Genomic DNA, 27992 nt, shown 5'->3' with positions numbered 1-27992 from the left:
TTGTTATAAAATACGCACAAAAATACCATTTTCAGTTTTTGTATAAAATATATATTTTCTAAAACACGTTTTACCCTAAAACTGTGAGAAAATCAAAGCCATAAATCTAAACAAACTGTGTTCTAAATTTGAGGCTGATTTATCAAAATATGTGCTTTCAGTAAGAATTAGTTTGGGCGCAGTACCAAATGTTTCCAAAAGATAAAATTAATTTCCCATTCATTTCCAATGCAGTAGTTTTTGACAATTTATTTCACGACCATTTAACGTTTTGTTCACACAGTAAGTGCCAAAACCTTTTCCAAGTTTCGTACCATAAAAAAAATAAAATAAAATAAATCTAGAAAAAAAATGTCAGAACAGCACCAGAGGGTTAAATTATAAATAATATACTTACGTCATTTTAATGGTGGTCTTCATTTATTTTATAAATTCATAACCCCCCCCATTCGATTACGGCTGTAGCCTACTTTAGTTAAATTAGATCACCCTTTGAAGAAGAAAAACAGCTGTAGTGAAGCTAGTCGATTTGAACATGTCTGTTTTATTTCCTATCTCTTTTACTTTAATGTTTTTCCATTATGGCTTTTATCATTTTTAAAGCAACATTACTTTTAACTATCCGCATATATGCATTTTTACACGAAAGGTTTTTGTTGACAATTGAAATCTAATCCAAAAGGAAATAAATATTAGTGCAAGTTTGATTAGTTAGTTATGGACATGAGGTCTGTTACAAGCCTTTCTGTGGATAAGGAAATTCAAAAATGTTTTAAATTCACATGATATGTCTCTTTTATTAGGCAAGTCACCACAATATGGAATGGCACAGTATCATCATACTATCCTATGGGCTCAAAAAAATTAAAGAAATCATCACAGCTGGCCATATTTACATTAAAAGAATTTAAATTAAATAGTATAGCTTTTGGGGAAAAATACATTAATTAGAAAAGCAAAAAAATGTACAAACTTCTTTTTTTGTTCTCTTCCATTTTTTTTAAAAGGTGAGGTGTTAGTGTTTTTGCTCAATAGCTTCACTTTTTGTCCATGTCAGGTCACGTTTTGATGAGTCCCTCAAGGAAGTCCTTCTCAACCATTTCCTCAATGTTCTGTCTGGCCCGGCTCCAGAAGACTTTCTGGCTCTCCAACTTCCCATCCTTGCTAGGGAATGGGCCGTCTCTGGGAGTAGGGCTGTGATATGGTCCTGAGCGGCTGTTGCCTTTACTGCTGAACACCTGGCTGAGAAGGTTGAAGAAAGGGAGAAGCTGCTCCATGCTGCGGATCACATAAAGGGTGAGCAGGAGTTGTCCGGGCTCCCAGGACAGAGTGCGTGTGGAGCAGTCTTCCTCTGGATTTTTCTAGAGTTAATGGAGACATTCCCATGAGGGTAATGAACATCCTAGGCTTAGGAGCATTAGCAAATCTACTGAATAGTCTATAAATGTTATAGGTCCTATGCTAATCACGTGGAATGAACCTCTATTAAAATAACAAGGCAACAATTGGAAAGAACAGATTTCCACAGATTAATCCTAAAAGGGGCGACATTTAAGAGGCTGTGGGGAGAGGCAGGGAAAGTGTAGGTCTCCTTTCTTGGTTTCATGTCGAAAGGGTGTTTGTTGTGGATATTTAGATCTTTAAGCTAAAAAAAAGTTGAAACTTTTTAATCTTTTTTAAGATTGAAACCCAAATTTTAATCTTATTTATTTAGGGTTAATTGCATATTGTGGCGACTGTTTTGTGGTCGTATTACCTTGGCCCTTTTTCTCAGCAGCTTGGCCAGTCTGACAACATAGGGCTTGAACTCTCTCTGATGGGTCCCCTGTCTGCGGACCTCCAGACCAGAGTCATCCGAGGCTTCAGGGACAAATGCCCAGCGATACCTGTGGCACAATGTATTATTATTTCCTTCAAATTAAATATGCTCAATATTTGTAATGAATTTTATCAATGAAGACTGAATAAGACTGATATAATGTAAAAGGATGAATAGTTTTCACAGCTCGGAACAGAAGGGCTTTGCACACTTGAAATAGTTAACCATGGGTCATTCTAAACCCTGGGTAAACAGAATCCTGGGTTATCACGTTTCACACTGCGCATGCTTTAGAGTTAACAGTTAATCCTGGGTAATCTCAAACTGCACTGTACATTCCTAAACCCTGTGTTAATGTCCTTATTTGCATATTTGCCATGTCAGTGTCATTGAATCGACAAAAGCAGCATGCAACCTGTTTAGACTTTTTGAACTATAACGGTTAGAATTAAATGAAACAGCCTTTTCTTCACTCCCATTAATGTATTTTCCATCACCATTTCTCAAACACAGTGTTTCTGTGACAGTCAAACCGTGTGAATATGAGGCAAGCAACTGGGTCTATGTTGCTAAGCATCTAGCCATAACATTCTAACACCACATAATTTCACACTACAAGTTTGGCACTGCAATGCAGTGTTATTGCAAGAGCGGTTTGTGAGGTTTCATAACTTTGGGTAAGAAGCGGTGCTAACCTCACTTTTAAATTACAAGTGTGAAATGTTCCTCTATCCAGGGTTAAAAGCAGTATTTAGAACAACGATAACCTGGGGATAAGTGCAGTGTGAAAAGCCCTAGAAAGCCCAAGAAATATTACAAGCTTATTCAAATGAGTTCCTTCCTTGTGCTAAAATACATTTCAAACATTTGGAACACCCAAACACCCACATCTGGAACTGAGGCAGACTCTCAGAGGGCAGAGCGAGGGCCAGGTCCAGCAGCTTGCAGGCAGACAGGTAGAGGTTGAGCCAGCGCTGGCTGTTGTAGGAGGTAGAGAAGCCATTGCCCCCTGAGTATGTTGTCTCGAGCCCTGCAACCGAGGGGCCTGAGGTCCTGGAGAGAGCCCAAAGACCACATTCATCAGTATTCAACATGTACAAATGACCTATAAGGTCTTAAATGTAGCCTGATTTTATTCCTTGAACAAAAGCTAAAAGATATAACAGATTTGATAAATCGATACCTGGTGATGTCCTCATCTGCAGTGAGTTCTTGTTCCATAAGTAAGAACACCTGAACCTGTGGGAAGCGTAATGAACATGGCTGATTCTAATAATTCTAAGAATGAGACAAAAAAGCTCTACCAAATAACTATTCCCATCCAGATTCTCCCTGGGAACTTCTGTCATTTCACCATCAAGGCCAAGAGCTTACAGACTGATTTGTGAGACGTTGCTTGTGATTATTTGTAATATGTAAATGTGTGAGGTGTGTCATATCCTCACCAACTCAGTGATCATAGTGGGCCAGAGTGAGGTCAGGTGCTGGGGGGACATGCGCAGTAGCAGCACTCTGAAGAAGAGGAAGACCTGAGCATGGAGGATGGGTACTTGAGGGAGTCGTAGGCTCTCCACAAGACGCTCTGAAACGACATTGTGTGAAATGTTAAGGACTGTGCATACAGAGTTGAAAATCTCATTGACAGCGGTAGCTTGTTCTCTGAAATATAAGAGCAACAAATACAGCAGAACAAACTCTGAGCTGTCATCTACTCAATCGCGCAGCGTGACTCACCCTTTAATAGTATTTATAGCTTCTAACGTTAAATAGGTTGCGTGACTATGAGGAACGATTACCTCAAAAATGTTCACTGGTGTGAGGGGTATTTAAGTGAAATACATATACCTCTCTCGCTATTGCTCATGTGCAGAGTGCTGTTTGAAAGTTTGCATAGGTTGCCGACCCCTGATTTAGAGCTTATTATGTGCGCTAGATTACTAGGCTACGCTTCTCTTAACTTTTTTATGCCCTTTCCTCACTAACTACCCTTTGTCTCATTGATGTCCATCCGTCTCAGATGTACATCAGTGCGTATGTTGGACTACTGGTGATTCTTATGATTGTCCACAACTGGCAGTACCCTTGGAATGGATTGAATTGGAAAGTCCCAAGCCCTTGATCACTTGGAAATCTTAATGGAACTGATTTATTATTTACATTATATTGTTTATTTATTTTTCCTAATTAATTTGTTTGATGCACAATTCTATATGCCTATAAGTATCCTTGGGCTGTTGGAGAAAATCTATACAAATATCAATACAATAACCTTATAAGTTAAGAGTTAATAGTTAATAGGCAATTAATAGATTAATCCTATTAAGTGCGATATACTGTGGTGTTACCTTGTGTTGCATTGTGGTGTATGTGTGCTGCCTGAAGTTTGCATAGGAGTCGCCTCGCTCCCTCAGTCAAGAGTCTGTCGAGGGAGTCGAGGGTCTGTCCATATAAGCTCTCCTCTTTCACCTGAGGAACTAGAACTCACTTCAAATTGGAGATGAATAAGAGCTCAGGGAAGTTTGCAAGTGTGTGTCTAAAAACGAAGTGGATCGCAACCCTAGAAACTTACAGGCAAGTGTTTTGGGGCAGGTTGGAACTAAATTCAGGACATTGGCCCTCTAGGATTGTACACCCCTGATTTTGAAATCAATGGATTTTTGTTTAGGTGCTCTTATGTAGCATGTCTGTTAGTGTCTGCGTGTACCTTGAATGTCTGGCAAGTACTTCTGGTATTGGTCCACCTCACTGCTGTAGATGGTGAAGGCCAGTCGTTTGAGTAGCATGGCTCTCTGCTCAAGCTCTGCATCTCGATTGGTGAAAAGACTCAGAGAGCTGCTTTGAGCCACGGCAACTCGGGCTGCACATATACAAAATGTTAGCAAGTTCTTCTCTACAACACTCACACACAAAAAAACATCTCGATGATAACGATAGAGCAATAAGATGGGTGCAGCTGGAAGACTCACTCATCAGGTCTCTGAATGTGGTTTTGTCATGAGTCATCAGGTGGTCTATGATTGCTCTCCAGCTGAAAGAGAGAAATGTGGTCAACTAGAGGTCACATTGCCCTCTGAGTGGCAGTAAAACCACTGCGACAAGGAGAAAGTACATGTTGTGCTGTACAGGACTCACTGGCTGACGCAAGAGGAGTCCATCTGGAAAAACGTATGGTCCATAAACAGGTCGAAAGCTTCTTTCTTCCAGGCTCTCCGGGTGTACTGATATCCACTGAGGCTGCTCAACAGCTGGATACATGCACGATAACTGGGGGCATTGTGAGCACTGGCAAAAAGAAGACAGAGCAACAAGATCTTGATCCCTATAATAACTTTCAATTACACAATCCAAGACACTGAAGCAGCTTCAGCAAGTTTGTGTCCGATAATTTTGTCAATTCCTCAATCTTGTGTCAACAGTGTTGGATTTTGAAGACCAAATACCTATGGTTGCGCAGGTAGGGCACAACATAATGCATGAGGTTGACCAGCAGAGGAATCACTCTCTCCTTCTCATCACTGTAGAAGACCATGTCTAATAGATGAGCCAGTACCTGCAAAGACACCCATGAGCACAATAATTAAATTCACAGAAAGCCAATCAACACAACAATGCAAAAAAAAAAGCAAACATACAGAGACAAATAGGGCAGGGCAGAGCACGACCTCTGGTGACCTGTGAATGTTCTTGGTGCGCTTGATACCAATGCAAAATTCTAATTTACAAATGATATCTGCTTCACCGGTTGTGGTAGATTTGGGCTCGTTGTATATTTAAAGAAGGAAAAGAGTGTGCATGTGACATTCTGCGTTTACCTCAGCCAGCAAAGTGAGGGCGTGAACACTGTACACAGATGGAGTGAAGCTGGAGGCCTCCATCACTGTGAGCATTAGATCTGAAACATACATACTGTTAGTGAAAGACTCGCCATACCCTCATGGTCATGGAGCTGTGCATGTAAACAGGGGTCGATGTACATGGGCTATACCTTACATAAACACAGACACACATAGTCTCTGACCTTCTACATCTGTCTCCAGACTGGCCCCCTCCACCATGATTTGAGGGGAAGGTTTGACCTCCAGGTTTCTCCTCAACCATGTGGTCTGTTCTAAGGATGAGCCTGCAATCGTTCCAATAGCCTCTACGATCTTATGGGTCACATCCTGGAAAATCATGGTTTTATGATTTAATGTGAACATTTAAAATGAGACATGCAAGAGAAACAGTTGACATTGACACTAAAGTACCATGGCATTACCATCTTTTTCAATGTTGACCATAGTATTATAGAATTGCCATATTTATATACTGTGGTATTAGCAAGTGGTAGTGAAATATATGGTATTACCATGGTACAATGTCCAAAAAACAGTAACACAAAGTAACCATGTCAAAAAAAATATGATACTTTGATGTAACGGTGGAGAGTGTTGGAATGAGGGAAAGGTCACCTGTAGCTCTCGCTGGTCCTTCTTGCTTTCCAGGGTGGGATTCTTTAGGATGAACTCATTCAATACTCTAAAGAAAACATTAAAATGAATTCCTGATTCTTAATGTAATCTAGAGCTGTCAAAAAGTCGGAATCGTAAACACCTCTGATTGCCCATTGTGCTCACGTGCTCATCAAATATGTCTGTGATTGGCTACAATGATCAGCGCTTCAAAAACATGTTGTAAATATACATCAATGACGCTCTTCACCGAGCGCTTACACAGATACACAACGGGAGTGTTTGAAAGCAGGCGTCTATCGGCTGACCAGTCCTCTGATAAACGGCTGCTTGTGCTTTCAAACGCTCTCCCACTCACGTTTTTTTTTCAAACACTTCCGTGTGTTGCTCATTGTAGCCAATCACAGACATTTCCGATGAGCGCGTGAACACAATGGCTGATCAGAGGTGTTTATGATTCCGCTCAATATCGTTCAAAGCGTCACGATTTTACAATTTCAGAACCGACTTGGTACCGAAGTCGGTACTTTTTGACAACTCTAATGTAATCTTATAAGTCAATTTACTTATTAAGTATTTATCAAATCAACAGCAAACACTAATTTCATGTAGACATGTAAATAATCAAAACAATACTTTCTCAAAACAATATAGAAAAATACAGCAATTATATAAGCTCTTTATCCCAGGAGAATTTTTTTTTTTTAGTAAAACATTTCTCAGTAAAACATTGCCTAACAGAATTTAATCCAGGACATTCCATTGAAATATGCTTGACAGCTAATGAAGTCTTTCAAAAGTATTGCCTATTTTTTAAACAAAAACAAACTTTTCATTTAAGACAAGGTTCACTTTGTTATTGGACACATTCATTCCATTATATTTGCCACTATTTATCTTATAAGTAAAACCTCTAAATGAAAGGACTTTTGAAATGAAAGTATGGCTGTCCTAGGATTGAGAAAAAAAAACTTACCCTAGTATGAGGAACTGTCCTGGAGCAGGCAGACTGAGCTGCACAGAGTCCTTCAGCAATGCCAAGAGTGATGGCCAGCTATCAACCAGACTAGACACTGGAATACTAATAGAGACGAGACAAGGGCAGTGAGACAGAGTAATTTAAAGAATACCTTTGGCATATGCTGATATTACTATAGTTGCTCAGTTTACTTACCTCTGCACATAGGCATAGAAAAACTGAAGCATGCAGACCTCCAGGGAGAGATTCTTCTGTAAAATTAAGAAAGGCAAAGGGGAGTCTTAAATCTGCCTGCAACTCCAACAGCAGTAATTGACAGTGCCTGGAGAAAAATTATGGGAGTTGTCAGGGTATATTCGTAACTATACCTTCTCTTTGGCGATGGCTGGGGGCTGCTTGAGGACTTCCTTCACTGTCTGTATCACAGTCTCAGTTCGCATAGCACTTACTGAACGAACAAGTTCCACAAGGAGAAGTTGTTCCTCACTAGCTGTGGGAATTACCTAAAATACAGACCAATGCATTTGTTTTTGTAGTCCCTGGGTTCAAACCTAATAGGTTACTTCTGGTGTTGTTCATACCTTGTTCCTGGATGGAGTTTTAACTTGCTTCCTTTCATTCCACACATAAGCAATAGCAGCCATGAAGTGAGCTCCATGATTCATTGAGATTGGGCCCAGCAGCTCTAGAATTTGCTGCCTGAGATTCTGTGAACAAGCAGTAAAAAGTTTGTTAACCTAGCGCCTGGACAACTCTCAGGACCAAAGCAGAGTCACTACATGTCTTAAGACACAAGTCCACTCTCCTCAAGGGTACCTTTGTGGATCCTAGGTTGATGTTGGAGGTGGAGCAGGCAGAGGCTGCAGCTGGCTTGTCAGAACTATCAGCCAGATAAAGGACACCCCACAGCAGGGTTACGGAGGACATGATGGTGTGCAAGATGGAGAGAATGCCTGCACGTGCCTCTGCAAGGTGCTTCTGATCTACATTCACCTGAAGCTGAGGATTACATGCACATAAGCATTAAAAAAAATCATACGAATTCAAAGCTCACGCCTAAGCATTGATTAAAATTGGAAAAAAACTGACACCTGTTAAATTAATATCATATATACATAAATTATAGATTAATAATAATAATAGTAATTATTATTAAATTGATCTCACCATTTATTCACTTTTTGAAAGATAACAAGCATGAAACACTAGCTCCCTCACCTGGTGATATTGTGATGTTGGGTCTAGCAGACAATAATGGATTATGGCTGTCATTCCTTCTAGTACAGTTAGAATCAGGTCAGGAGGGATACACAATGCCATCCACTGGGGCCTAGAAATATACACACAGAAACATTGGCTTTCCCCTCATAAACAAAGCACTGCTTCAAATGTTTATGGTATTTATTTTAATTTATATTCCCTAAAGTGCTTTTTAAAAGAACATGATATATTTAGGGCAATAATTGAAGAATTGATGGTGAACAGTGCCCTCTTGTGGATATAAATAATATACTATCAAATGACCTATAGTCAAATAATCACTTTGTGGTTGCAGTGTGTGATCTGTTTGTGATTATACTCTATATCAAAAATGTCAATACAAACAGCTCTGTGAACTACTGTGCTTTGCTGTATGGCACTGTTTCTCTGCTACATAACTGAATTGGTCCAGTACCTTGTGTCCGTGAGGCCCGTCTCATAGCGGTATTGCTGGATAAGGTTGTCAAGGTTTTTGCACAGCTGAAGAGTAACAGATGCAACTACTCGCCGAAGCACTTTTCTCATGTATGGCAAAGTGGCTGTGATAAGGCCAATCCACTGTGGGTGCATCTTGCATGCATGATGTTGATGCAGGGCTCGGATCACAGCACAAAGAAACATGCCCTGAGCTGTAATGGGTTGCCCATGCAGATATTGCAAGGAAGTCATAGGTTGTTGTGGGTTGACATGCTCTACCTCGCCCCCAATCAGCTCAAAACCAGCCCCGGGACCATTAGGTATGCCACTAGACCCCGTTGACCCCGGACCTCCCTCTCCACCCTCATCCACTGGGATCATCACACGGTGCTCCAACACCACCAGGCTCTGAAGCAGACGCAAAAGTTGTGACTGTATCGCGCTGCAGTTGTCCAACTGGTCCTCTGACAGATTGATGACGCTGTCCTCTGAAAGCCCCTCCTCAACTGCAGCCACATTGGTGCCACGGGCACGGTGTTCATGCCACTTCTGTACACTAAATATGGTGGAAAGCAAACAGTGTAGTACTACTTTCTGCACCTTGCATTTGGACAAAACGTCACAAATAAAGCTTGCAAATCCCTTGGCTGAGCCCCCAGTGACCTTAGAAAGCTCGCTGAAGAGCAACGTCAACACCTCCACACTTGTCAGCTGCATGGCATGGTTGCCTGCCAGGTCCTGTGAGGTGGCGGCCACATGGGCTGAGTAATAGCTGCGCAGAAAATAGAGGCAAAGGGAGATTATGATCTCCAGGAACATGGCACTTCGGAATGAGTGAGAGTGCGAGTCCTGCGGGATGGGGCAGTAGAAATCCTTGCCCATGACAGAGACACGATGACGTGCTAGCAAGTTCTGCAGAAGAGAGAGCTGTGGGGTGTATGTGTTGTTTATGCTGGTGGTGGAGATAGCGCTCACAAATCCTGCTGGTGAAGCACGTAGCATGGCTGCAACGGCAGAGAGCGCATGCAGAGTCCGAGAGGAGTCATAGAGCTGAAGATAGAGCAGCACATGCTGGTATAGGGGATGGATGTTAAAACGAGGTGACCCAGAAGTGCGAGATCCTCCCACCCCACTAGCAGCCCCACCACTGGGTGAACCTGTGTCACTTTCAATCTCAGACACTTCCCCTTCCCCACAGCTGTACCAGTTCTCCAAGTCAAGACTGTCACCAAAGAAGATGCTGGGAGGGCGGCTCTTCTCAGCCTGGTTGGTTTTGCGTCTATCATCATCTTTCCTCTTGACCTTCTTGATTTTAGGCTTGGCCCCTGGGGATTTGTCCACCAGACGCTCCATAATCTTGCCCTTTAGGCTGAGTTGTGTGCTGCTGTGGCTGCGCTTGCGGTGCTGGTCATCTACCTGGAGACTCTGCTCTGGGGCAGCACTGCCACCGCTGTCTGGCAGTGTAATGATGGAAGGGGAGGAGCTATGCCGAGCAATGCCTTCCCGATGCTCCTCTTCCCCTAAAGCATCAATTGAGGCCACAGCCAGGAACTCCAAGGTTCCCCCTGCAACAAATTCTGGGAGTGTTCTGGGTTGGGTGTTGGAAAAGGGAGCAAGGGTGATGCATGGCCCATTAGAGGTATCGGTGGATGAGTTAGAGTCAGAGTCTGTCTGAATCCAGGCATCAGGAGATGATGGTGTCTCAGAGGACTCTTTCTCCACCAAATGCACCACTCTGTCTACTAGCTCAAAAAGCACAGCAGAAACTGCCTTGTGCAAGGACTCCTCCTCTGACGAAACAGATTGACAAAGCACAGGATCAGATATATTAACAGTGCTACCACCTCCCTCCAGTTCATCAAAGCTGCCATTGTCTATAGTGGAGGACTGAGAGCCACTTGAATCTGAGCTCTGGTGCTCCCCCTGCTGATCAGGAGGTTGATATTCGCCACACAGCTGCAGGTTCTCGCTACTAAGGCTCAAGAGAGAAAGACTGTCACTCAAAGGGTTGACTGTCAGGCTAAAGGGTTCCATATCATCCAATGGGAGGCATCTGCCACACGCTTGGCCATTCCCTGATATCTGGCTATAACCTGCAGAGGAGACAAAAATCACATTAGAAAGCAAATATTTATTTTGGTTAAAAAAGAAAAAAAGCAGATGATAAATCTATTTAGATTACTAGATGAACCCTCTTACTTTCAGTATAGCCCATATCCCTCATGTAAATTGGCTCAGAGGACTCTTGTTCCGTTGGGTTAGGAAAGACCGGGGTCCAGTGACGCTGTGCTTGAACCCGCTGTATGGATACACGGTGAGTTTTAGGGTGCAGCAGCAAAAGCAGTAGAGGTTCAAGAACACGAGCTATGTCATGTCTCTGCAAAACCTGGTTCAACCAGGCCCTGCCAACAGCACTTGCAGAGCCGTCCCAATAACTGAGGCTGTCTAACATGATAAACAGAGACCTACAAGAGGAAGAGAATGGTGAGGCGATTTAACAATTAATGACAGTGTCTTGAGATGATTCTCCAAGTCATATTTGTTTTTGTATAATTAGACTTCATCTCCCATAGAAGTGCTGTTACCTGTCAAAGGTCCGATTGAAAGGGGAGGACTTGTTGATATTCAAATCTCTGGTTAGGTGCCAAAGAACTGAGAATTTTACATGAGCCTCCAGGCGTATTCTCTAAAATAAAATTGGTAATATGTGAAAAAATGTCCGTGCATGTATAATTGTGCAATTCAATTCCACTTGTTTGTGGGGTGTCAGTGCATGCATGTATGACTGACCCTGTCTCGATGCATGAGCTGCTGGCTAATGACATCTTCACAAATGCTGGGGGAGGGAGCCAAATTATGAAGCTGGTAAAAGAGTTCCACACTGCGCTTGTGGTGTTGGGGGGTCTCCTCTCCCAACTGATCCCATAAGATAAGGGCTACGCTCTACGGAAGAGAAATGAGAAGGTGATCAAGATAGAAGAAGAGATTTCAAGAGAATTAAAACAAGTGAAGAAATAATGCAAACCTTGAAGAAACCTGTTTTCTCTGCAATGTACTTCAAGATACCCGGTGTGAGTGGTGGTCGTATCACCACTGCAACACGCCCCTGGCTCGGACTCATTGGCTGGCCTGAGTCTGGACTTGCCACACGCTCAGCTGTCACCATAGCTACAGACTGTGTGAGTCCGACAAGGTCCATGACAAGTGAGATAGCTACTGCTTGAATACTGAAATCAGCAGCTGTACAGCATGCATCCATCAGGGTCTGCAGCCACACCGCTGGCTGAACACTCTCACCTGTCAAGAATGGGCACAACACAAATATGTGACATAGAAGGATTTCAAGTGTGAAAAAAACTATGTATTTATATAAATTACCCTCATTAACTGGCCCCAAATCCCTTTGTATTAAATTAATTCATACTGCATGTGAAAAAAAAAAAAAAAGATACCTGCTATCAGGTATGTAAGGGTTGTATATTAAAGCAATACTAATACTTATTTCTTAGTTATGATTAAATGCAGCAGAGACAGTCAAGGATAACAATTTCCAGCCGGATTTGTGATAACAAGGTCACAACTTAGAGGAAGATGACCAACAGGCTGACCTCTGACCTTTGGTACATTAACTTAATAAATGGCAGTAGAAGGTCATTTTTACCTGCCTGCTCCTCTCTAGTGGGCGAGGACTTCAGGTTGCCCTCAGCAATGTAGACTGGAAAACTAGAGCACTCCAAGAAGAGCTGGCAGGCAGCAGTGAATGCAGCCAGACACTCCATATGCACAGAAGACTCCTCAAAACCATGTGTCAATCTTTTATCAGCCACCACTGTTAGAGTGTCCATCTCTGCATTGCAGATTTTTCCTGCTTCTGCCTGACCACCTGGGGTGATGTAAAGCCTCACTAGGCAAGAAAGGAACTGCTGGAAATGTTCAAGGCAGCACTGCATCACTGGCTTGTCCTGGGGCTTGCTGTGGGATGAACTATTAAGCCCAGATTTGGGTTTAGTTTTGGGTTGGACAGGTACATCTTCAGGGATGGAGGCATCATCCTCGGACTGTTGCATTTTATTAGGTTGCTCCCCACGTTCAGCCTGGTACTGGATGAAGTCAGTAAATCCACTCTCTGACAATCGGCTGCTGGAAGCATTCTCGCCATCCTCAAATACATCAGTGCTGCCAGGGGCTTCAAGGGTGACTGGTAGGGTCTGAGCAAGATTGGGAATGAAAAAGATTATTTCTCTCCAGGACGGCATATAAAACACAGTGTCTCCTGACACTACCGTGCAAAACACTAATCAGTTTCAAAGTCAAGGCAGTTTCATTAAATCAATGAAATATACTGGTTTAGTTTAGTTTTTTAGTTTTTTTTACTGTTTTGGTTCCTTGCCACTGTCGCCTTTTTCGCCTTTTTCACCTTTTTTCACCTTTGTTGCCATTGGCTTTTGGCTTGCTTAGTTGGGGACATTAAATTTAACATTTAATTTAATATTTAATTTAATATTCAACAATAATATTGATCTGCCTGCATTGACACTATTATATGAGAACTGAACCTAGAGAACCTAACCCTAACTGAGCTGGACGAAGACATCACGGTTTTCTCCAGAGCAGCTATATATAAATGAACTAAATTAATAACTTTTATACAACAAAATGAAACATCACTGAACTTACTTAAGCTGGACTGTGATGTTATTTTCTTCTGTAAACAAACTTTGTTGCATTATTTTCCTGTTATCTCTGTAAAGCTGCTTTGAAACAATCTGTATCGTAAAAAGCGCTATATAAATAAATAAATAAATGTATTTTTAGAGGTGGTGCTGTCCTTCACTGTTTAAATGGTAAAACAATTCCCATTCGAAAAGTAACAATTTTAAATTTAACCCCTTTAAAGCACTGGAACTACAGCCAAACACATTTAGACATAACAATTTTGACCACTGTGCAGGCCTTGACATGAATGCTTGTCCGTTTCTCCCGGACAAATGGGATTTTTTAAGGGGCAAGTGAAAGAGAATTTTACTTGACCGAACCGACAAGTAGTCTAAACATTAATAAAAACATCTAGGGAAGCACAGAAATTCGAGAATTATTCTGATTTTATTTTATTCGGTGTAAATGGCGACTGATAATAGATAATTTATGGACAGTAACAAGGCCATGCCAGTCTGTGTGAATGAGTGAATGACCAATTTACTTGTTTGAAGGGCAAGTACATAACAAGGTTTATTGTCGAGCCCTGTTGTGTTACATCTGGTGCAGTTTTTTTGAAAATCCCATCACAAGTCTTACATTAAGACAGTGCATCAAGTTTAAAGTACTTCAACTGTGGAAACCAGTGAATTCTGTTCCATTATGGTGAGCTCTATCTAGCTGTTTTTGAATACAACAATGCATCTTATGTAGCCACATCTGATACGGGTCAAGTGAGACCTAAACCAGTCTAATCATATAGAGCTTCCTTCAGGTTGACTGTTCAAGTATTCTACCAAGTCGATTTTACAAATATTTAGTTTTTCGAATCCCTATTTGCATAATGTCGATAATATTATATTGTTATATTATCATAGTGACTGTAAGGCTGCAAGGAATTCCATGCTTGTCAAATTTGAGGCCATTTCTTGCGCAAAACATAGCCCTCTGAGTGCTACACTTTAACATGGAGCCCTTCCCATCATGCTGTGGGTTGGCTATAACACATTCAGACATCCACAACTCAGTGGCTTCTATCATAGAACCGTGTAGCAGCGCAGAGCCAGACTCAGGTGGCAAGCAGTGCGCTGCATGAGCCCCGAAGGAGGGAAAGGCGAGAGCTTGAGAGGTTGAAGTCCATTTTCACCTGAGTGAAAATGACAGACTCTTGGGCCTCAGAGGCTAGATTTGGCTCCCACTAGAGAGAGGAACTCAGCTGTGCATGAACGTCTCATCCCTATTCCCCTGCTTACCCTCCCTGCATGCTGGCACCATCCAGGGAGTCTGGCACAATTTCGATGAAGCTTCACTTACGGTAGAGACACATAGTCCCAGTAAGAGCAAACAGGTCATGGGGTGCACACACACACACACACACCCTAACAAACTTATGTCAGGGGCCAATGACGGAGGACCATCCTGTCAACTGGACCCAGAGCAGGGAGTCAGTGAAGGCATGTACAGTGGGAGACAAACACCATCAGGCAGAAGAATGGTTGTTTCCAGGCCAGTGCTTGTATGGCAATCAGGCCATGTTGGCTTGACTTTAACTGACTAATGCTGTAGGGACTGCTTCCAAAGACTTCAAAACAATTAAAAGACATTCTAAGTTGACAGAGTACTGTTGATATTGGCAGTTAAATAAAGTGCTGAGTGATGTACAAAGTCAGAGAAGAAAGAGAATACATTTCACAGCTGAACTGTGAACAGTTAAGATACTTTTTAATCTACATAACATATTCCCTATCTGAAATGCCTAAAAAGAATTGTACATGAAGCACAGGGCAGAGATGAGAGTAACAGATTTTGTGTTTCAGACTGGAGGTCGGTCTCTGTGCACTGATGCCAGTGTGTTTCCTTAGTTGGGATGGAATCAAAGCTTCTAAAAGCCACTAAAATTCAAATTAGATTATCTTACTTTCACCTGATTTATTTCATCAGTTACCAAGGGCAGCCTATATAATTGACATTTACATATAAAGAAAAAAAAAACCTTTGAATATTCATTACTAATCAAATGTTTACTAGAAGCTTACAGAAATTACATAAAATATAGCTGAAGGTAGCAATTATCGGGGCCAAACACAAAGAACACGATACATCATGCCAACATGGCTGGGAGCATCAGACCAACTGCAACAAAGAGCAATTAAAGACATTTTACGATTATTTTAGGCAAAATGGCTGAAAAATTATAAATACAGCCACTAGTAATTTGATTTAATGGTTTATCACTTTCGACCAATAGGTGGTGCTGTGACCAAAATGGTGTGTTCAGAGTGAGGTGACAATGACACATGCAACGTTTGGTGTCAATATGCCAAAGCATTGCAGAGATACAGCCTCAAGAGTCGTTTTGTCATCATGCCTCAGCTTTATTGCTGCAGTATACAAAAACGGTTTAGTCTATCGCCACAAAATCCATTACTTTTTTTCGGCACAGTCTGAAGATGATCTGACTTGAATTTGGTGAAAATCAGGCAAACGGTCTAGGAGTTTAAAAAAATAGTTTTTTTAAAGAAAATCAAAATGGCAGAAAGGAAAATTGGTATCTATGTTGTCGGCATGACCCACAGAATCTATTAAAATCATTATAATAGGATAATTTGATCAAAAGTTATTATTAATAGTTATTTTTGGAAATTTCATTATAACTTTTGACCACAAGCTGGCACGGCCACAAAACTTTTTGAGTACTGTCAGGGCATGGTGCCGAAGACACATACCTAGATTTGTAACAATACGCCAATGCGTACTTAAAATATAGCATTTTACAGCAAAATTCAAAATGGCCGACGCCCAAAATGGTCGATATAGGAAAGTTTGGGATCGTTTGACTCAGCATAATGCAACAAATCTAACAAGACTGGGCTGCCATAGACAGGGCTGGATTGGCCATCGGGCATACCGGGCATTTTCCCAGTGGACCGACGTGCTTTTTGGGCCGATACATCTCATACTCATACATAATTTTTATTATTATTATTTTATTTATTTTTTTAACGGCCCATAAAATTTGTACATTGGCGGCCCATTCGTTTTGTTTTGTTTTGCTTAACTGGCGGCGCTGGGTTTGTGCCGGTGTAATGCATTGGTCCAAAAAAGTCAGTGTTAGTTTTTTTTTTCTGACAGACCAGCCCATGAAACACGTAGATCAGCAGCCCATTGGTTCTTTTCTTGATTGACACTGGGCTGGCTCAATCACAACTTTAAACGAGTGAGCGAGCGTGCAGAAGTGTCAGTGTGTATCTGTCAAAATAGTCAGCGAGATGGAGAAGAAACGCAAGGAATGTACAGAGAAATAGCGTGAAAAAATAGAACCAGGTCCTTAAAGCAGACGCTTTATGTGTCAAAATATATGTTTTCTGACCTTCATCAGCTCCTGTGGCAGATGATGATAGTGAAGAGGATCAGGAGATAGATGAGAAACTGTAGAGCCTGCGGACTGCGGTAAGCAGAACTACTTTCAAAACACTTAGGCTATGTCATGAGTGTAGGAACCCATAACCCAGTTACAGATTATTTCCACATCTGCATAGTTGACGATTACCGCAATTCACTAGAAATTTAATGAGAGGCGTTTGTAAACCATGTTTTCCGCCAAAATAAAAGCTTGATGCAGTTTGCGTCAAAATAAAAGATCATGTTATCTCTTTCAAGTATAGAAATTGGTACAAAACTAATTATGAAAGTTTCCTTGATTTTTTTGTGCATTTGTTTTACAAAATATGGCTATTACTGTCATTGGATTAATATTATAACTATTATTATGCAGTAGGTGTAATGTATATAGACACTGTAACTAAAAGAGGTTTGAATTTTTCTTTGTTTAATTTGTACACTGAATATGGGTTGGAACTTTTAATTTTGAACTCTCAAAGTGCACCAGATTGATGAATTTAACATTAAAATGCACAAAATTTTCTTACGGGGGGGGGCATGCCCCCGAACCCCTCTAGAAGGACCGAGGTCCACCCACCACACCCACCACAGTTTTACCAAAAATCCTGTAAGAAACACTTGTATTGCTATGCCAATGCAGCTTATAGCTTGTTTTAGGATTCACCACTGTGGAGTATAGTTCAACTGTATTAATAAATGTCAAATTTTTACTTATTTCACCTGTTAACTCTCACTCATTCCTATACTCACTCATTACATGGCATTAATGGTTTTAATGAATAGGAGTTGGAATGCATATATTTAAGGGCGTGCAAAGATGGGTGGTGTTTATGATCATATAGTGGGCCGGTCTGGGCGAAAATGCCCGGGCCGATTTTTTGTCCCAGTCCAGCCCTGGCCATAGACTTCCTGAGCGAAAACGGAAGAAGAATAATAAGGCGGCGGCCAACGATTACAATAGGTACTTTCAGTGCCTAATAAAGGAGGTCTACCTGTTACCTGCAGGCAATATACATCTTTGAATTTCCAGTCGTTTGATTGTAATAGAAATTTGTTCTCTACTTGTTTTTCATGACATTTTAAGATGGTGTTTTCCTGAATTTTCCAGACCTGGAAATATTTTAATTCTTATATATATTTCTAGGTTTTCCATCATAGGAACCCAGAAAATTTTTCAAAGTAGCACTCAAAAAAATTGCAATTTCTAACTGATAAAATATTTCAGAGCTGAGCATAAACAGAAAAAAAACAAAACATTCTATTTGTTTGTTCCCAGTTTTTCCATGGCTGTGTAGACCCTGCATATATTATGCTTTACCTTAAGCTTATAATGTTCTGTTAAAAATGTGACCTACATATAAAGTCAGTCATTTATCTGGTTTTGAGTATTTATTCACAGAACATGTTTGAATCATTTGATTGTCTGCTCTCACCATTTTCTCATCTTTGTCTTTAGAGGAAGGGGTAGTTGCGGCAGAGGACGGACCAGAGGGCAGTGCAAGGGGCGACACCAGAGGGGGCTGGACTTTGCTGAGGATCTTCGAGCAGAGGCGCAGACAGTGGGTGAGCTCTCTGAGGCCCAGAGCCTGCAGGTGTGTGGTAAGAGCAGAAACCATCCGCAGCAGCAACTGAGGTAGATGCTCTGTCTGGATCTCAATGTATGTCTCCTAGAGAGAAAAAGAGACAGAGAGAGATACATGAGGGAGGCTCAATTCCTTGTCAATATTAAGATAGCTGGAGGTCCATTCCTGCATCACAGTCAGTAATATACATTAAGAGTGATGGTTAACAAAACTGAAAAACATATAAGAACAATTTAGGCTTTATGTATGGTGTAAAAGTGAGTAACAAGCTTTAATTGGTGAGCTCATGCAAGTTTATGGTTCTACCTTCCGCAACATCCATAGATAAACATGATGAGTGTTTCTTTTAAATAATTATATAATGTAAAATGTTAGATATAATATAACAATACATATAATTTAATACAGCAAATTGGCATTTTAATTTTTTTTTTATTAGTCCGCTTGTCTGTTTCACGGCATTCAAGATCAGAGGGTGTGAGTGGTGTGAAGCTGAAGTGGCGTTTATTTTTTTCAAAGCGAGCAAGGAGCAGGAAATGGAAAACCTGGAGATTACAGACCGTTAATGGATGTTTCTGGAAAGGTAGCCAAAACATTTGAGTGAAGTGAAGGTAAGGTGAAGAGGCAAGTAAGAGCAGTACTGTACCTGGCAGATAACCCTCATGCTTCTAGTAGGCTTCGAGGAAAAAAAAGAGAGCAGAGATTTTCAGACAGACAGAAGCGAGCAGTGCAGAGGCCAGAAAACACTTCAGAAACCCTGATTGGAAGGCCAAGATGATCTCTGAATCTTTCACATGGACATCAACACACACATAAAAATCTGGACACATGTAGAAAATGTCTAAACTATGAGGCTAAGACAAACCAAGTGTCAATAAAATGTTGAAGTAGTTTAGTTGTGTATAACTAAAGAGATAGAAACATCAATGGAGATTAGACCAACTACAATTTTAATTTCTAGCTGGCAAAAATTCACCAGGGATCTGAACATTTCAATAGCTGAATTATCATATCCAAGTGTAAAGTTTACCAACCAAAGATACAATGTCCAACAAGAAGTCCACCAGCTCACAGAACTCAACCAATGAGCGTGTTGATGTCAAAGAGCTCATGGTCTGTCCAGTGGTATGACTACTCTGAGTCCACCTATAAAAAGACAATAAGGTCAAGCAAGAATGGACAAAAAATGCATTATATTTTTCACCCATTACCCTACACACACCTGCAGCACTCCTCAAACCAGTGTGCAATATAGTCCCACATGTAGTAGGGCTCAAATGAGTTAAACAAGAGGTTGGCGGTTTTAATGAGCTCTGCTGTTTTCTTGTTTTCTCTGAGTTTGCTGAAAAAGCAACACAAAAGAAAAGTTTAAAATATTGTCATTGAAAATATTGAAATATTTGTATAAACTGCATAATTGTAAAAACCATTAGTGAGAGAAAAGAAGTGCGGACCTGCTAAGTTGAGTTTGGTCTTTGCTGAAGGGGTTTTGGTTCTGAAGGTCCAACTCAGCACGGCACTGGGTGTGCAGGGTGCGAAACACTTCAATCAGAACATCCTCTAAGATTGCTGGGCCTAAATAAAGTGGACAAAAAAGTATCAAGGCAATTCCAAACTCTCTTTGTGTGAGTCTAAGCATACCACAGACATCATGTAGTAATGGCTGTACCCAGCTCAGGCTTGTCGAGAAGGCTGATGAGAATGCGAAACGGCTTTAAGTCGTGCATCAGGATGCTCTCCTCCTCCCCTCCTCTAGCCTTCCCCTGCAAGATCCCCACCATGGCCTACAAACACACACAGACACATTTAGGGATGCACAGACAAATGCAATTCTGACCAGTAACGATAAATGGCTGAAGTTAAATGGCTGATATCAAACATACTATTTTGTATAAATTAAAAATAAAATACTTAAACCAACTGTTTTAAAAAATTACAAGTAAATGTATCGTAACATTATAAATGTATATAAATGTTCAATATGAAAAACATACAGTATATTCATTTTGAGCTTCGCTAAAGATTACATTTAACAGTGTTATTGATTAAATTATTAGAGTTCGAAAGTAGCGACAGATCCTTTTTTCCATATAATGGAAAATACATCAGAGTATAAAAGATTATTGGAAAAAAAAATGCAATGTGGGGTTCATTTCTCTTTGTAGATTGGATTTTGAGATGCGGGCATGAATGTGAGCTTGTAGGGGCGGCGGAGGGGGGATGGGGTTAAAGGGATAGTTCACCCAAAAATGAAAATTAGCCCATGATTTACTCACCCTCAAGTCATCCTAGGTGTGACATTCTTCTTTATACATACAATCGGAGTTATATTAAAAAATATCCTGGCTCTTCTAAGCTTTATAAATTGAATTGAATTGCTGTTTCTGTTTTGAAGTCCATAAAAGTGCATCTATCCATCATAAAAGTGTTCCATAAGGCTCCGGGGGGGTTAATGAAGACCTTCTGAAGCGAAGCGATGCATTTGTGTAAGAAAAAAAATCCATATTTAAAACTTTAAATATAATAAGTAAAATAACTAGCTACCGGCCAAACGAACATACGGATTCCATTTAAGTCTGAGTGCAACTTATGCAAGTAATGCAACGTACTGCTGATATTTACGCTAACGCAATGACGTTACTTCCGACGTCACATGTTGCGCTTTGGGCACAAGTAGACTGCGTTTGGCCATAAGCTAGATTTTACTTTGTAATGTGTTAAATATGAATATTTTTCTTACACAAATGCATCGCTTCGCTTCAGAAGGACTTTATTAATCCCCTGGAGCCGTGTGGAGCACTTTTATGATGGATAGATGCACTTTTATGGACTTGGAAGAGCCAGGACATTTTTTAATATAACTCCGATTGTATTCGTCTGAAAGAAGAATGTCATATACACCTAGGATGACTTAAGGGTGAGTAAATCATGGGCTAATTAAAATTTTTGGGTGAACTATCCCTTTAAGCATCTAAATGATTGGAGAAGTCCGGCATACATCTCCAAAGAGAACTTTTTACCCGGAAGATCAAGTTAAGACATTCTGAATAACATTATGAGCTTAAAAAAATAAATACATAAATAAATCAGTAAGATAATGATAACAAATCATGCTAACTTTAAAGATTAACTTTAAGTGAGCGTTAGATGATGGAAAGGGTCTTCTAAATATAACTAAAGTACTTAAGATGGATCTTTCCTCAGCATTACCCTTGAGAAGGAAAATTCTCTCCATTATACTGTGTAGGCCTTTGCAAGTGTGCATTTCCGCTCTTTAGGGATTTCACACTTGGTCTAACGCATGGCTGCACAGACAGAGGAACAGACGGTCCCTGCAATAACCTACTTCCCAAACAAGCGAGATCCAACAAGTGGCCCAAACCAGATGGCACGCAATCAAACAATTCCCCTTCCAATAAAACAGAGAGGAAAATGCCAAAAACAAAACCCCCCCTGCTGCAGTCCCAAACTCAACCCCCAGGGGTACCAGGACATTTTAAAAGCATGGCCCTGAAAGGCTCTGTCTGTGCATGCATTGGGACCAGTGTCTCATTGCAAGCTGAACCATGCATACAGACCACATGGAGAAAAGTGAAGACAGAGTGGCTTATTGACAAAATGTGTGCATGCACCTGTGCGCCACTGCAGACATAACAAAAACGGTTTTATCCTACAACAAAAGCAAACTCAAACTCGAAAAAAGAAAGAGATCTTTTGAAGTTTATATGTTGCTTTTGATTTCTCTGTCTGGAAATGTTTGTTTAGAATACTGTGAACAGCAGAGATTTCTGATGTCCCATTGATGCTCAAAGTCCAAAACAACATAATGACTCACATCAATCCATCTTTCACATAAAACAAAATTTGGATGCTGCATTCAAAAACACATGTGAAGTTCTCACTGTTTGGACTTCATTTTCTGCTTTGAACGTTTGACCTTACCTGAATGAGCATCTCCTTGGAATAAGTGTTGAAGTAGTGTGTGACGTGTTCTTCTGGATTACTGAGTCGGGTGCTACGAGGGCCTGCTTGCACACCATTGTTATCAAAGCCTGAAAACACCATCAAGCACACAATTAGAACATTGAGTTCATAAATATTAAGTTTTCCAAAACAATTTTAATGACTTGCAGAGATACAAGGAAATAAATGAGGACGTGTTCATGAAAATATGATAATAGTTGTTACTTATAGTTGTCACTGTGTTCATGACACACAAACTTACCGCAATGTTCATCCACAGCATATGGACAGCAAGTAAGAGACAAAATCAGGTCAACCAAAACACTTAACAAACACGCAGGCCATTTAAGAATCATATTATTACCAATCTGTCTGAACTGATAATGTGTGATATGGTTCTTATGAAAACATGAGAAATCAGAGGGGAATTGGAACGTTAAAACAATTGTTTCTAACCTTTGGTCCATTTCATATAGCTTAAATATAAAATGCTTTACCACTACAAAACTTACGCAAATTTATTCTTTTTTTATGAAGTTGTAAAATTAAGTACAGCAACTAGTTAGTTATGATCGTTTTTTTTATTTTGTCTTTAGTAAGCAAATCTTTGCAAATCAGCTAATTTGCTTTTAGTGCTAATGTACACTACCTTTCAAAAGTTTGGGGTCAGCAATATTTTATTTAAGAAATTAAGGTTACACTTTATTTTAAGGTGTCTTTGTTACACTGTATTTATACATTTAAGTACTGAGTAATATTCAGTAAGTATATGTGCTTCCTATAGGGTTAAGATTTGGTTTGGTTTAGTAATTATGCATAATTAATAGTTATTACTATAATAACTACGTGTAACATATGTAACAATGATACTGTAAAATAAGGTGTTACTGAAATTAATACTTTTATTCAGCAAGGATGCATTAAATAGATGAAACATGACATTAAAGATTTCTAAGAAAGATTTCTAAGAAATGCCATAACTTTGAAAATGGGAACAAAACTAAAAAGGGTGGACACTGGACAGCAAACAGTTTGTGTGTGAGGTGTGGATATCTCACCCAGCAGCCAAGCATAAAGTCTACGGTTCAGGGACATGTCTCTTCGTAGAACAACATGAAGTGCTGCAGACAGAATCCTGATCATGTCTGGACGTGTAGCCTGAAATGAACAATATAGAGTGTATTTCGTCTTACTGCTTAATTTCTGTCAAATACTTTACACTAACTTTTCTATTTTTGTGACTAGAGAATAATCAAATCTACAAATATATGTGTTAAAGGTGGACAGGTGACTCTGCTGAATTTCGGAGAGAAATATATGAAATATTCCTATCATTGGGGTAAAATAAAAACCTTTTTTGTTAGTTTTGTTACCTGACTCATGTGGAAGGGAAAGCAGAACAGGATAAGATCTAGGGTGCTCCTCTGCACTAACACACTGGAATCCTGCACAGACGTGCTGACTGCTTCCACCTAAAGAAAACATGAAATCTTGATATAAATAAATGTTCCCTGTGGTATCCAATAAAACAATTTCTATATTGTGATTCGTTCATTTTTAAAGGCTGTTTTGCTTGCATTTTGCCACTATTGATCAGTGTACCATCAGTTCAATGTCACTGCCAATGATGTACAGCTGGTCCTCCATTGATAGTTTTCGGTTAAGGTGCAGTAGGACGAAGGACACTCCAGGCAAACGCACAGAAGGGCTGGTTAGGATGCTGCCCCACAGGGCACTGTAGAAGGCCGGCTGCTCCACAGCTGCTGCCACCTTTTCTAGCAGGGTATTGGTCCTATTGTTTATATTTAATGGTATTAGTCAATATTATAGATACATGTATACACACACACATACATATAATATCTCAGCTGATATTGGATATGTAATTGTGCATGCTCATTAGCTCTATTTATACATTAAGATCACCTTCATCTGATAATCTTTTTAAAACGCTAATAATTTAATAACACTGTACATTTCTACATGAATGTCCATGCATATGCATTTGAAATAACTGATTTTAGTTATTAGTGTTAATTTATTTATTTATTCTTTTTTTAAGAACATATAATTCTCTTGCTGTTCAAAAGTTTGTCAGTAAGATTTTTTAAAGAAACAATCTTTTTTTTTTAGCAAGGATGCATTAAATTGATCAAAAGTGACAGTAAAGACATTTACATTGTTAAAAAACATTTAAAATAAAGGCAATTTTTAACAAAGAATCCTTTAAAAAAATATATATAAATAAATATTAAGCAACAAAAATGTTTTCAACATTTAATATGAGAAAATAATAAGAAATTCCCAGGAATAAATTACATTTTAATTATAAATTGCGATAATATTTCACAATATTACTGTTACTGTACTAATATAATAGTAGTAGTAATATAAACAGTAGTATACATATTTAAGAAACATGAAACAAGTACATTCTAGATTTAAAAACTTTTATTTTACCTGTCATAATACTCTGATCCCTCCTCCAGACCAGGCATTACACCGGTCAGGAGTCCCTGCAGGCCTGGTTTAAGAGTCTTCCCCAAGGGCAGGTAGTAGGTCTCATATAACCCAAGTAATACTGGCTTCACAGACATAGCAGCATTGGATAGTAAAGGGAAGAGTCCAGAACTGAGGAGGAGGAAAAGGGTAATAAAAGCACATATTAGGCACTAAAAGTCACTGTAGCAGAAAAATCAATCTTGCAATATCTCTACCTATAGAGGAAAAGATCCTTCGCCAGGCGCTTTGGTCCAATGATCTTGAAGATGATTTCGTAGGTCTCCAGGGCCTTGCGGTGTACCCCGCTGGGCAGCGCCGGGTGGAGGCATTGGGCCAGGCGCTTTCCAATGGTCAGTTTCTTGGGTACAACCTGATACTTGCCATTGTTTTGCAAAACCTGTCCAACAAATACAGAAAAATTAGATCAGTAAAGCAACTGTCAGGTTTGGAACTGCTACTAAATGTGATCAAGATGATATAGAAAAGGACCTTGTTCAGCTTTCCGAGTGCTGAGATCAGATCAGCCCATTCGCTGGAGTACTCAAAGTTTTTTAGGGCCTTATCTACCGCTGCCACATAGTTCCTGTACTTCGAGTCACCAAGGAGTTCCAACTCCTCTGCATTCATCGTCCTACACGATGGGACTAAAAGCCGATTCCGAGGTCACGTACAAACATCACACCTTCAGTTTAAAGGAACAGAGGGGAAAATGCACAAAGGTTAAACTCAATCATAAGGAGTGTACTCACTGAGTAATGTTAGTGTAGATCACATGCTTGATGACGGAAAAAAGAGCTCACACCCAGATTCCAGTATACTCAACATTAAGCTTAACCAAGTGGTATTTACCACTCAACCAAAAAGAGCAGCACTTTAGTGGTCAGAAGAGCTCACTGTCACTGGTGGAGAAGCTGTGGGAGGCTGTTGAATTAGTAACAATGTGTTGCAGGTGAGACACTTTAAGCTATAAAGGGCAAAGAATAACAACAATAAAAGTACTGACTGGGGAAAAAATAAATACTTCTACATTTTACTCCATTCTAATCTGCCGTTAACAGCAGTTATGCTATTGAAAGCATTAAATTCTTGCGAACAACCTGCAATAAAAATAAAAACGTTTCATTGGGGTGACAGTTCACCCCAAAAAAACAACACTTACTTACCCTCATTTTGTTCCAATAGGAATGACAACCTCAGTCATTTTCTACACAATGTAAATAAATGGTCCCTGAGGCTGCCATTCTGCTTAAATTCTCATTTTGTGTTCCACAGAGGAAAGAAAGCCATACAGTAAACATGAGGGTGTGTAAATGATGATTTCCATTTTGAATGGAACTGTCCCTTTAAGATGCATCAAAACAGCCCAGTTTTTACTCAATCCGAAACCAAAACAAGATCACACCAACCAAAACAAGTATGCATATTAAGCCCTTCTAAATCTGACTCTGGTTTCAAATGGAATGAATTAAGGAAAATCATAGCATCACTCCATTTGGCAGGCTTGTGATTTCCCATAATGTGCTGATGGGGAACAAGGGACCATTGATGTGATGAGAAGGCCCCTCTGAGGTCCTCAAAAGCGGTTAGCCAGTGTGACAATGATGAATCTGTGGTTCATAGTAAACATCTCTCTAAATCTCTCCACTTGGTACGATACCTCCTCCACATGCTGAGAACAGCCACCCAAACACGATCAAATGTCATGAACACACGCTAACTGCTAAGCTACTGTGCGCTCGCTATAGAGCACAGGATTCTCTCCAATGAGCTGCTGCTTACCGTTGTCAGTCGACGACGATTTTTAAAAAAGGTCTGAGCTGTGAGGGGCTGAGGGGGCTTGTTAGTCTTGTAGGCAGGCGAATGTATAAATGGATGGATGAATAGGTTGTGAGCGATGTGCGGTCAGGTGCGACGTCGGTGGGTGTACTGACAGCATAAACGCTTTCCCGGACTCCGCTGGGCGAGATCACATATCTGCTCTCAGTAAAGCCATCTGTTATACAGCTGCGTTAATGTTGACATCAATGCAGATAGCGTTGACACTCTGCGGATGAAACCATTTTTGATAAAGACGTTGACAGGTAAAAAGTATTTGTTCTGCGCATGCGGGAGCAGTTCGCCAGTTCCTTGTTAAACAAAAAATACGTCACCATTTCATAATAAAAGTTCCCATGATGGCGTCACTTTGTAGGCAAGTCCCGGAAATAAATTTCACACGAGCGATTTAAAAAAATAAGTAAAATAATATTAACATTTAACATTAACAATAACATTTCTGGAAGAGCGTTTCACGTTTTGTTCTTCAGTATAAATTATAACTTACACATTCATACCGCAAAAGTGAATTTCGAATACACAAAACTGAACTAAATAACCATATTGTGGACTATAAACGGAATAGTTTGTACAACTACTTTTAGCTCAAAATAATTCTCACTTTTCAAGCTGTATTAAGTGGTTTGAATTACATTAAACTATTGAAAGGTTGTTGTTTCTTCAATAAGTGACGTCTGCATCACGGAAACCAGTGTAAGTTAGCTCGTTGCCAGCTGATGGTGCTGTGGAAAACAAAACAGAAACCACTGCACCCAACGTTGCGCACTTTTTTTTTCCATTTGGCAGTTAAATTATTTTATTATTTTATATAATTTTATTAAAATACGTTATTTACACCAGCAGCTTTCGATATCCTTCATAATTATGTATAATTTAAATTAATTATAATAACTGTATTATTTATCCTTTCTCTCAAATCATTTTTTGTGTGTAATTAGTGTTAAGTCCATGTTGTTAATCGAACAGTACGCTAGAGGCGAAACGTAAGCAACAGTCAAACAACAGTAAGCACATAATCATTAATTTGAAACAGCAACCCAGAATATTTGTTACAAGCATTGATTAAAACAATGATGACAATAATC

General features: G+C 40.0%; 1 protein-coding gene across 1 annotated transcript; it reads right to left on the bottom strand.

The window, feature by feature from the left end:
* Positions 1–528: 528 nt before the first annotated feature.
* Positions 529–27200, bottom strand: dop1a (DOP1 leucine zipper like protein A). The gene is made up of 37 exons (XM_084088771.1): positions 26851–27200; positions 25561–25753; positions 25287–25468; positions 25030–25200; positions 24172–24361; positions 23943–24041; positions 23628–23727; positions 22549–22658; positions 20276–20390; positions 20061–20181; positions 19829–19948; positions 19641–19752; positions 18457–18690; positions 12588–13134; positions 11952–12223; positions 11717–11869; positions 11512–11612; positions 11126–11391; positions 8925–11019; positions 8468–8579; positions 8066–8248; positions 7831–7956; positions 7618–7752; positions 7445–7500; positions 7247–7351; positions 6271–6337; positions 5838–5982; positions 5632–5711; positions 5260–5369; positions 4952–5101; positions 4786–4847; positions 4524–4676; positions 3265–3401; positions 3003–3058; positions 2708–2872; positions 1757–1886; positions 529–1361 (listed from the first exon to the last, which is right to left on the bottom strand). The coding sequence occupies exons 2-37, from the start codon at positions 25696–25698 to the stop codon at positions 1059–1061; spliced, it is 7401 nt and encodes a 2466-aa protein (XP_083944897.1). The 5' UTR covers positions 25699–25753; positions 26851–27200; the 3' UTR covers positions 529–1058.
* Between the last annotated feature and the right edge of the window lie 792 nt (positions 27201–27992).

The sequence above is a fragment of the Abramis brama genome (assembly GCF_963993115.1).
Source record: "Abramis brama genome assembly, chromosome: 17".
NCBI lineage: Eukaryota > Metazoa > Chordata > Actinopteri > Cypriniformes > Leuciscidae > Abramis > Abramis brama.
The sequence above is the reverse complement of the archived record's forward strand: the minus strand, read 5'-3'. Positions and strand labels throughout refer to the sequence as shown.

Bases quoted from the DNA above. Each gene is read 5' to 3' on its own strand.
- dop1a (XM_084088771.1), bottom strand. From the start codon at position 25,698: ATGAATGCAGAGGAGTTGGAACTCCTTGGTGACTCGAAGTACAGGAAC. The intron at 2,873-3,002 runs GTATCGATTTAT...GGCTCTCTCCAG, and splicing joins GCAGATGAGGACATCACCAG to GACCTCAGGCCCCTCGGTTG. The intron at 1,887-2,707 runs GTGGGTGTTTGG...ATTGTGCCACAG, and splicing joins AGTCTGCCTCAGTTCCAGAT to GTATCGCTGGGCATTTGTCC.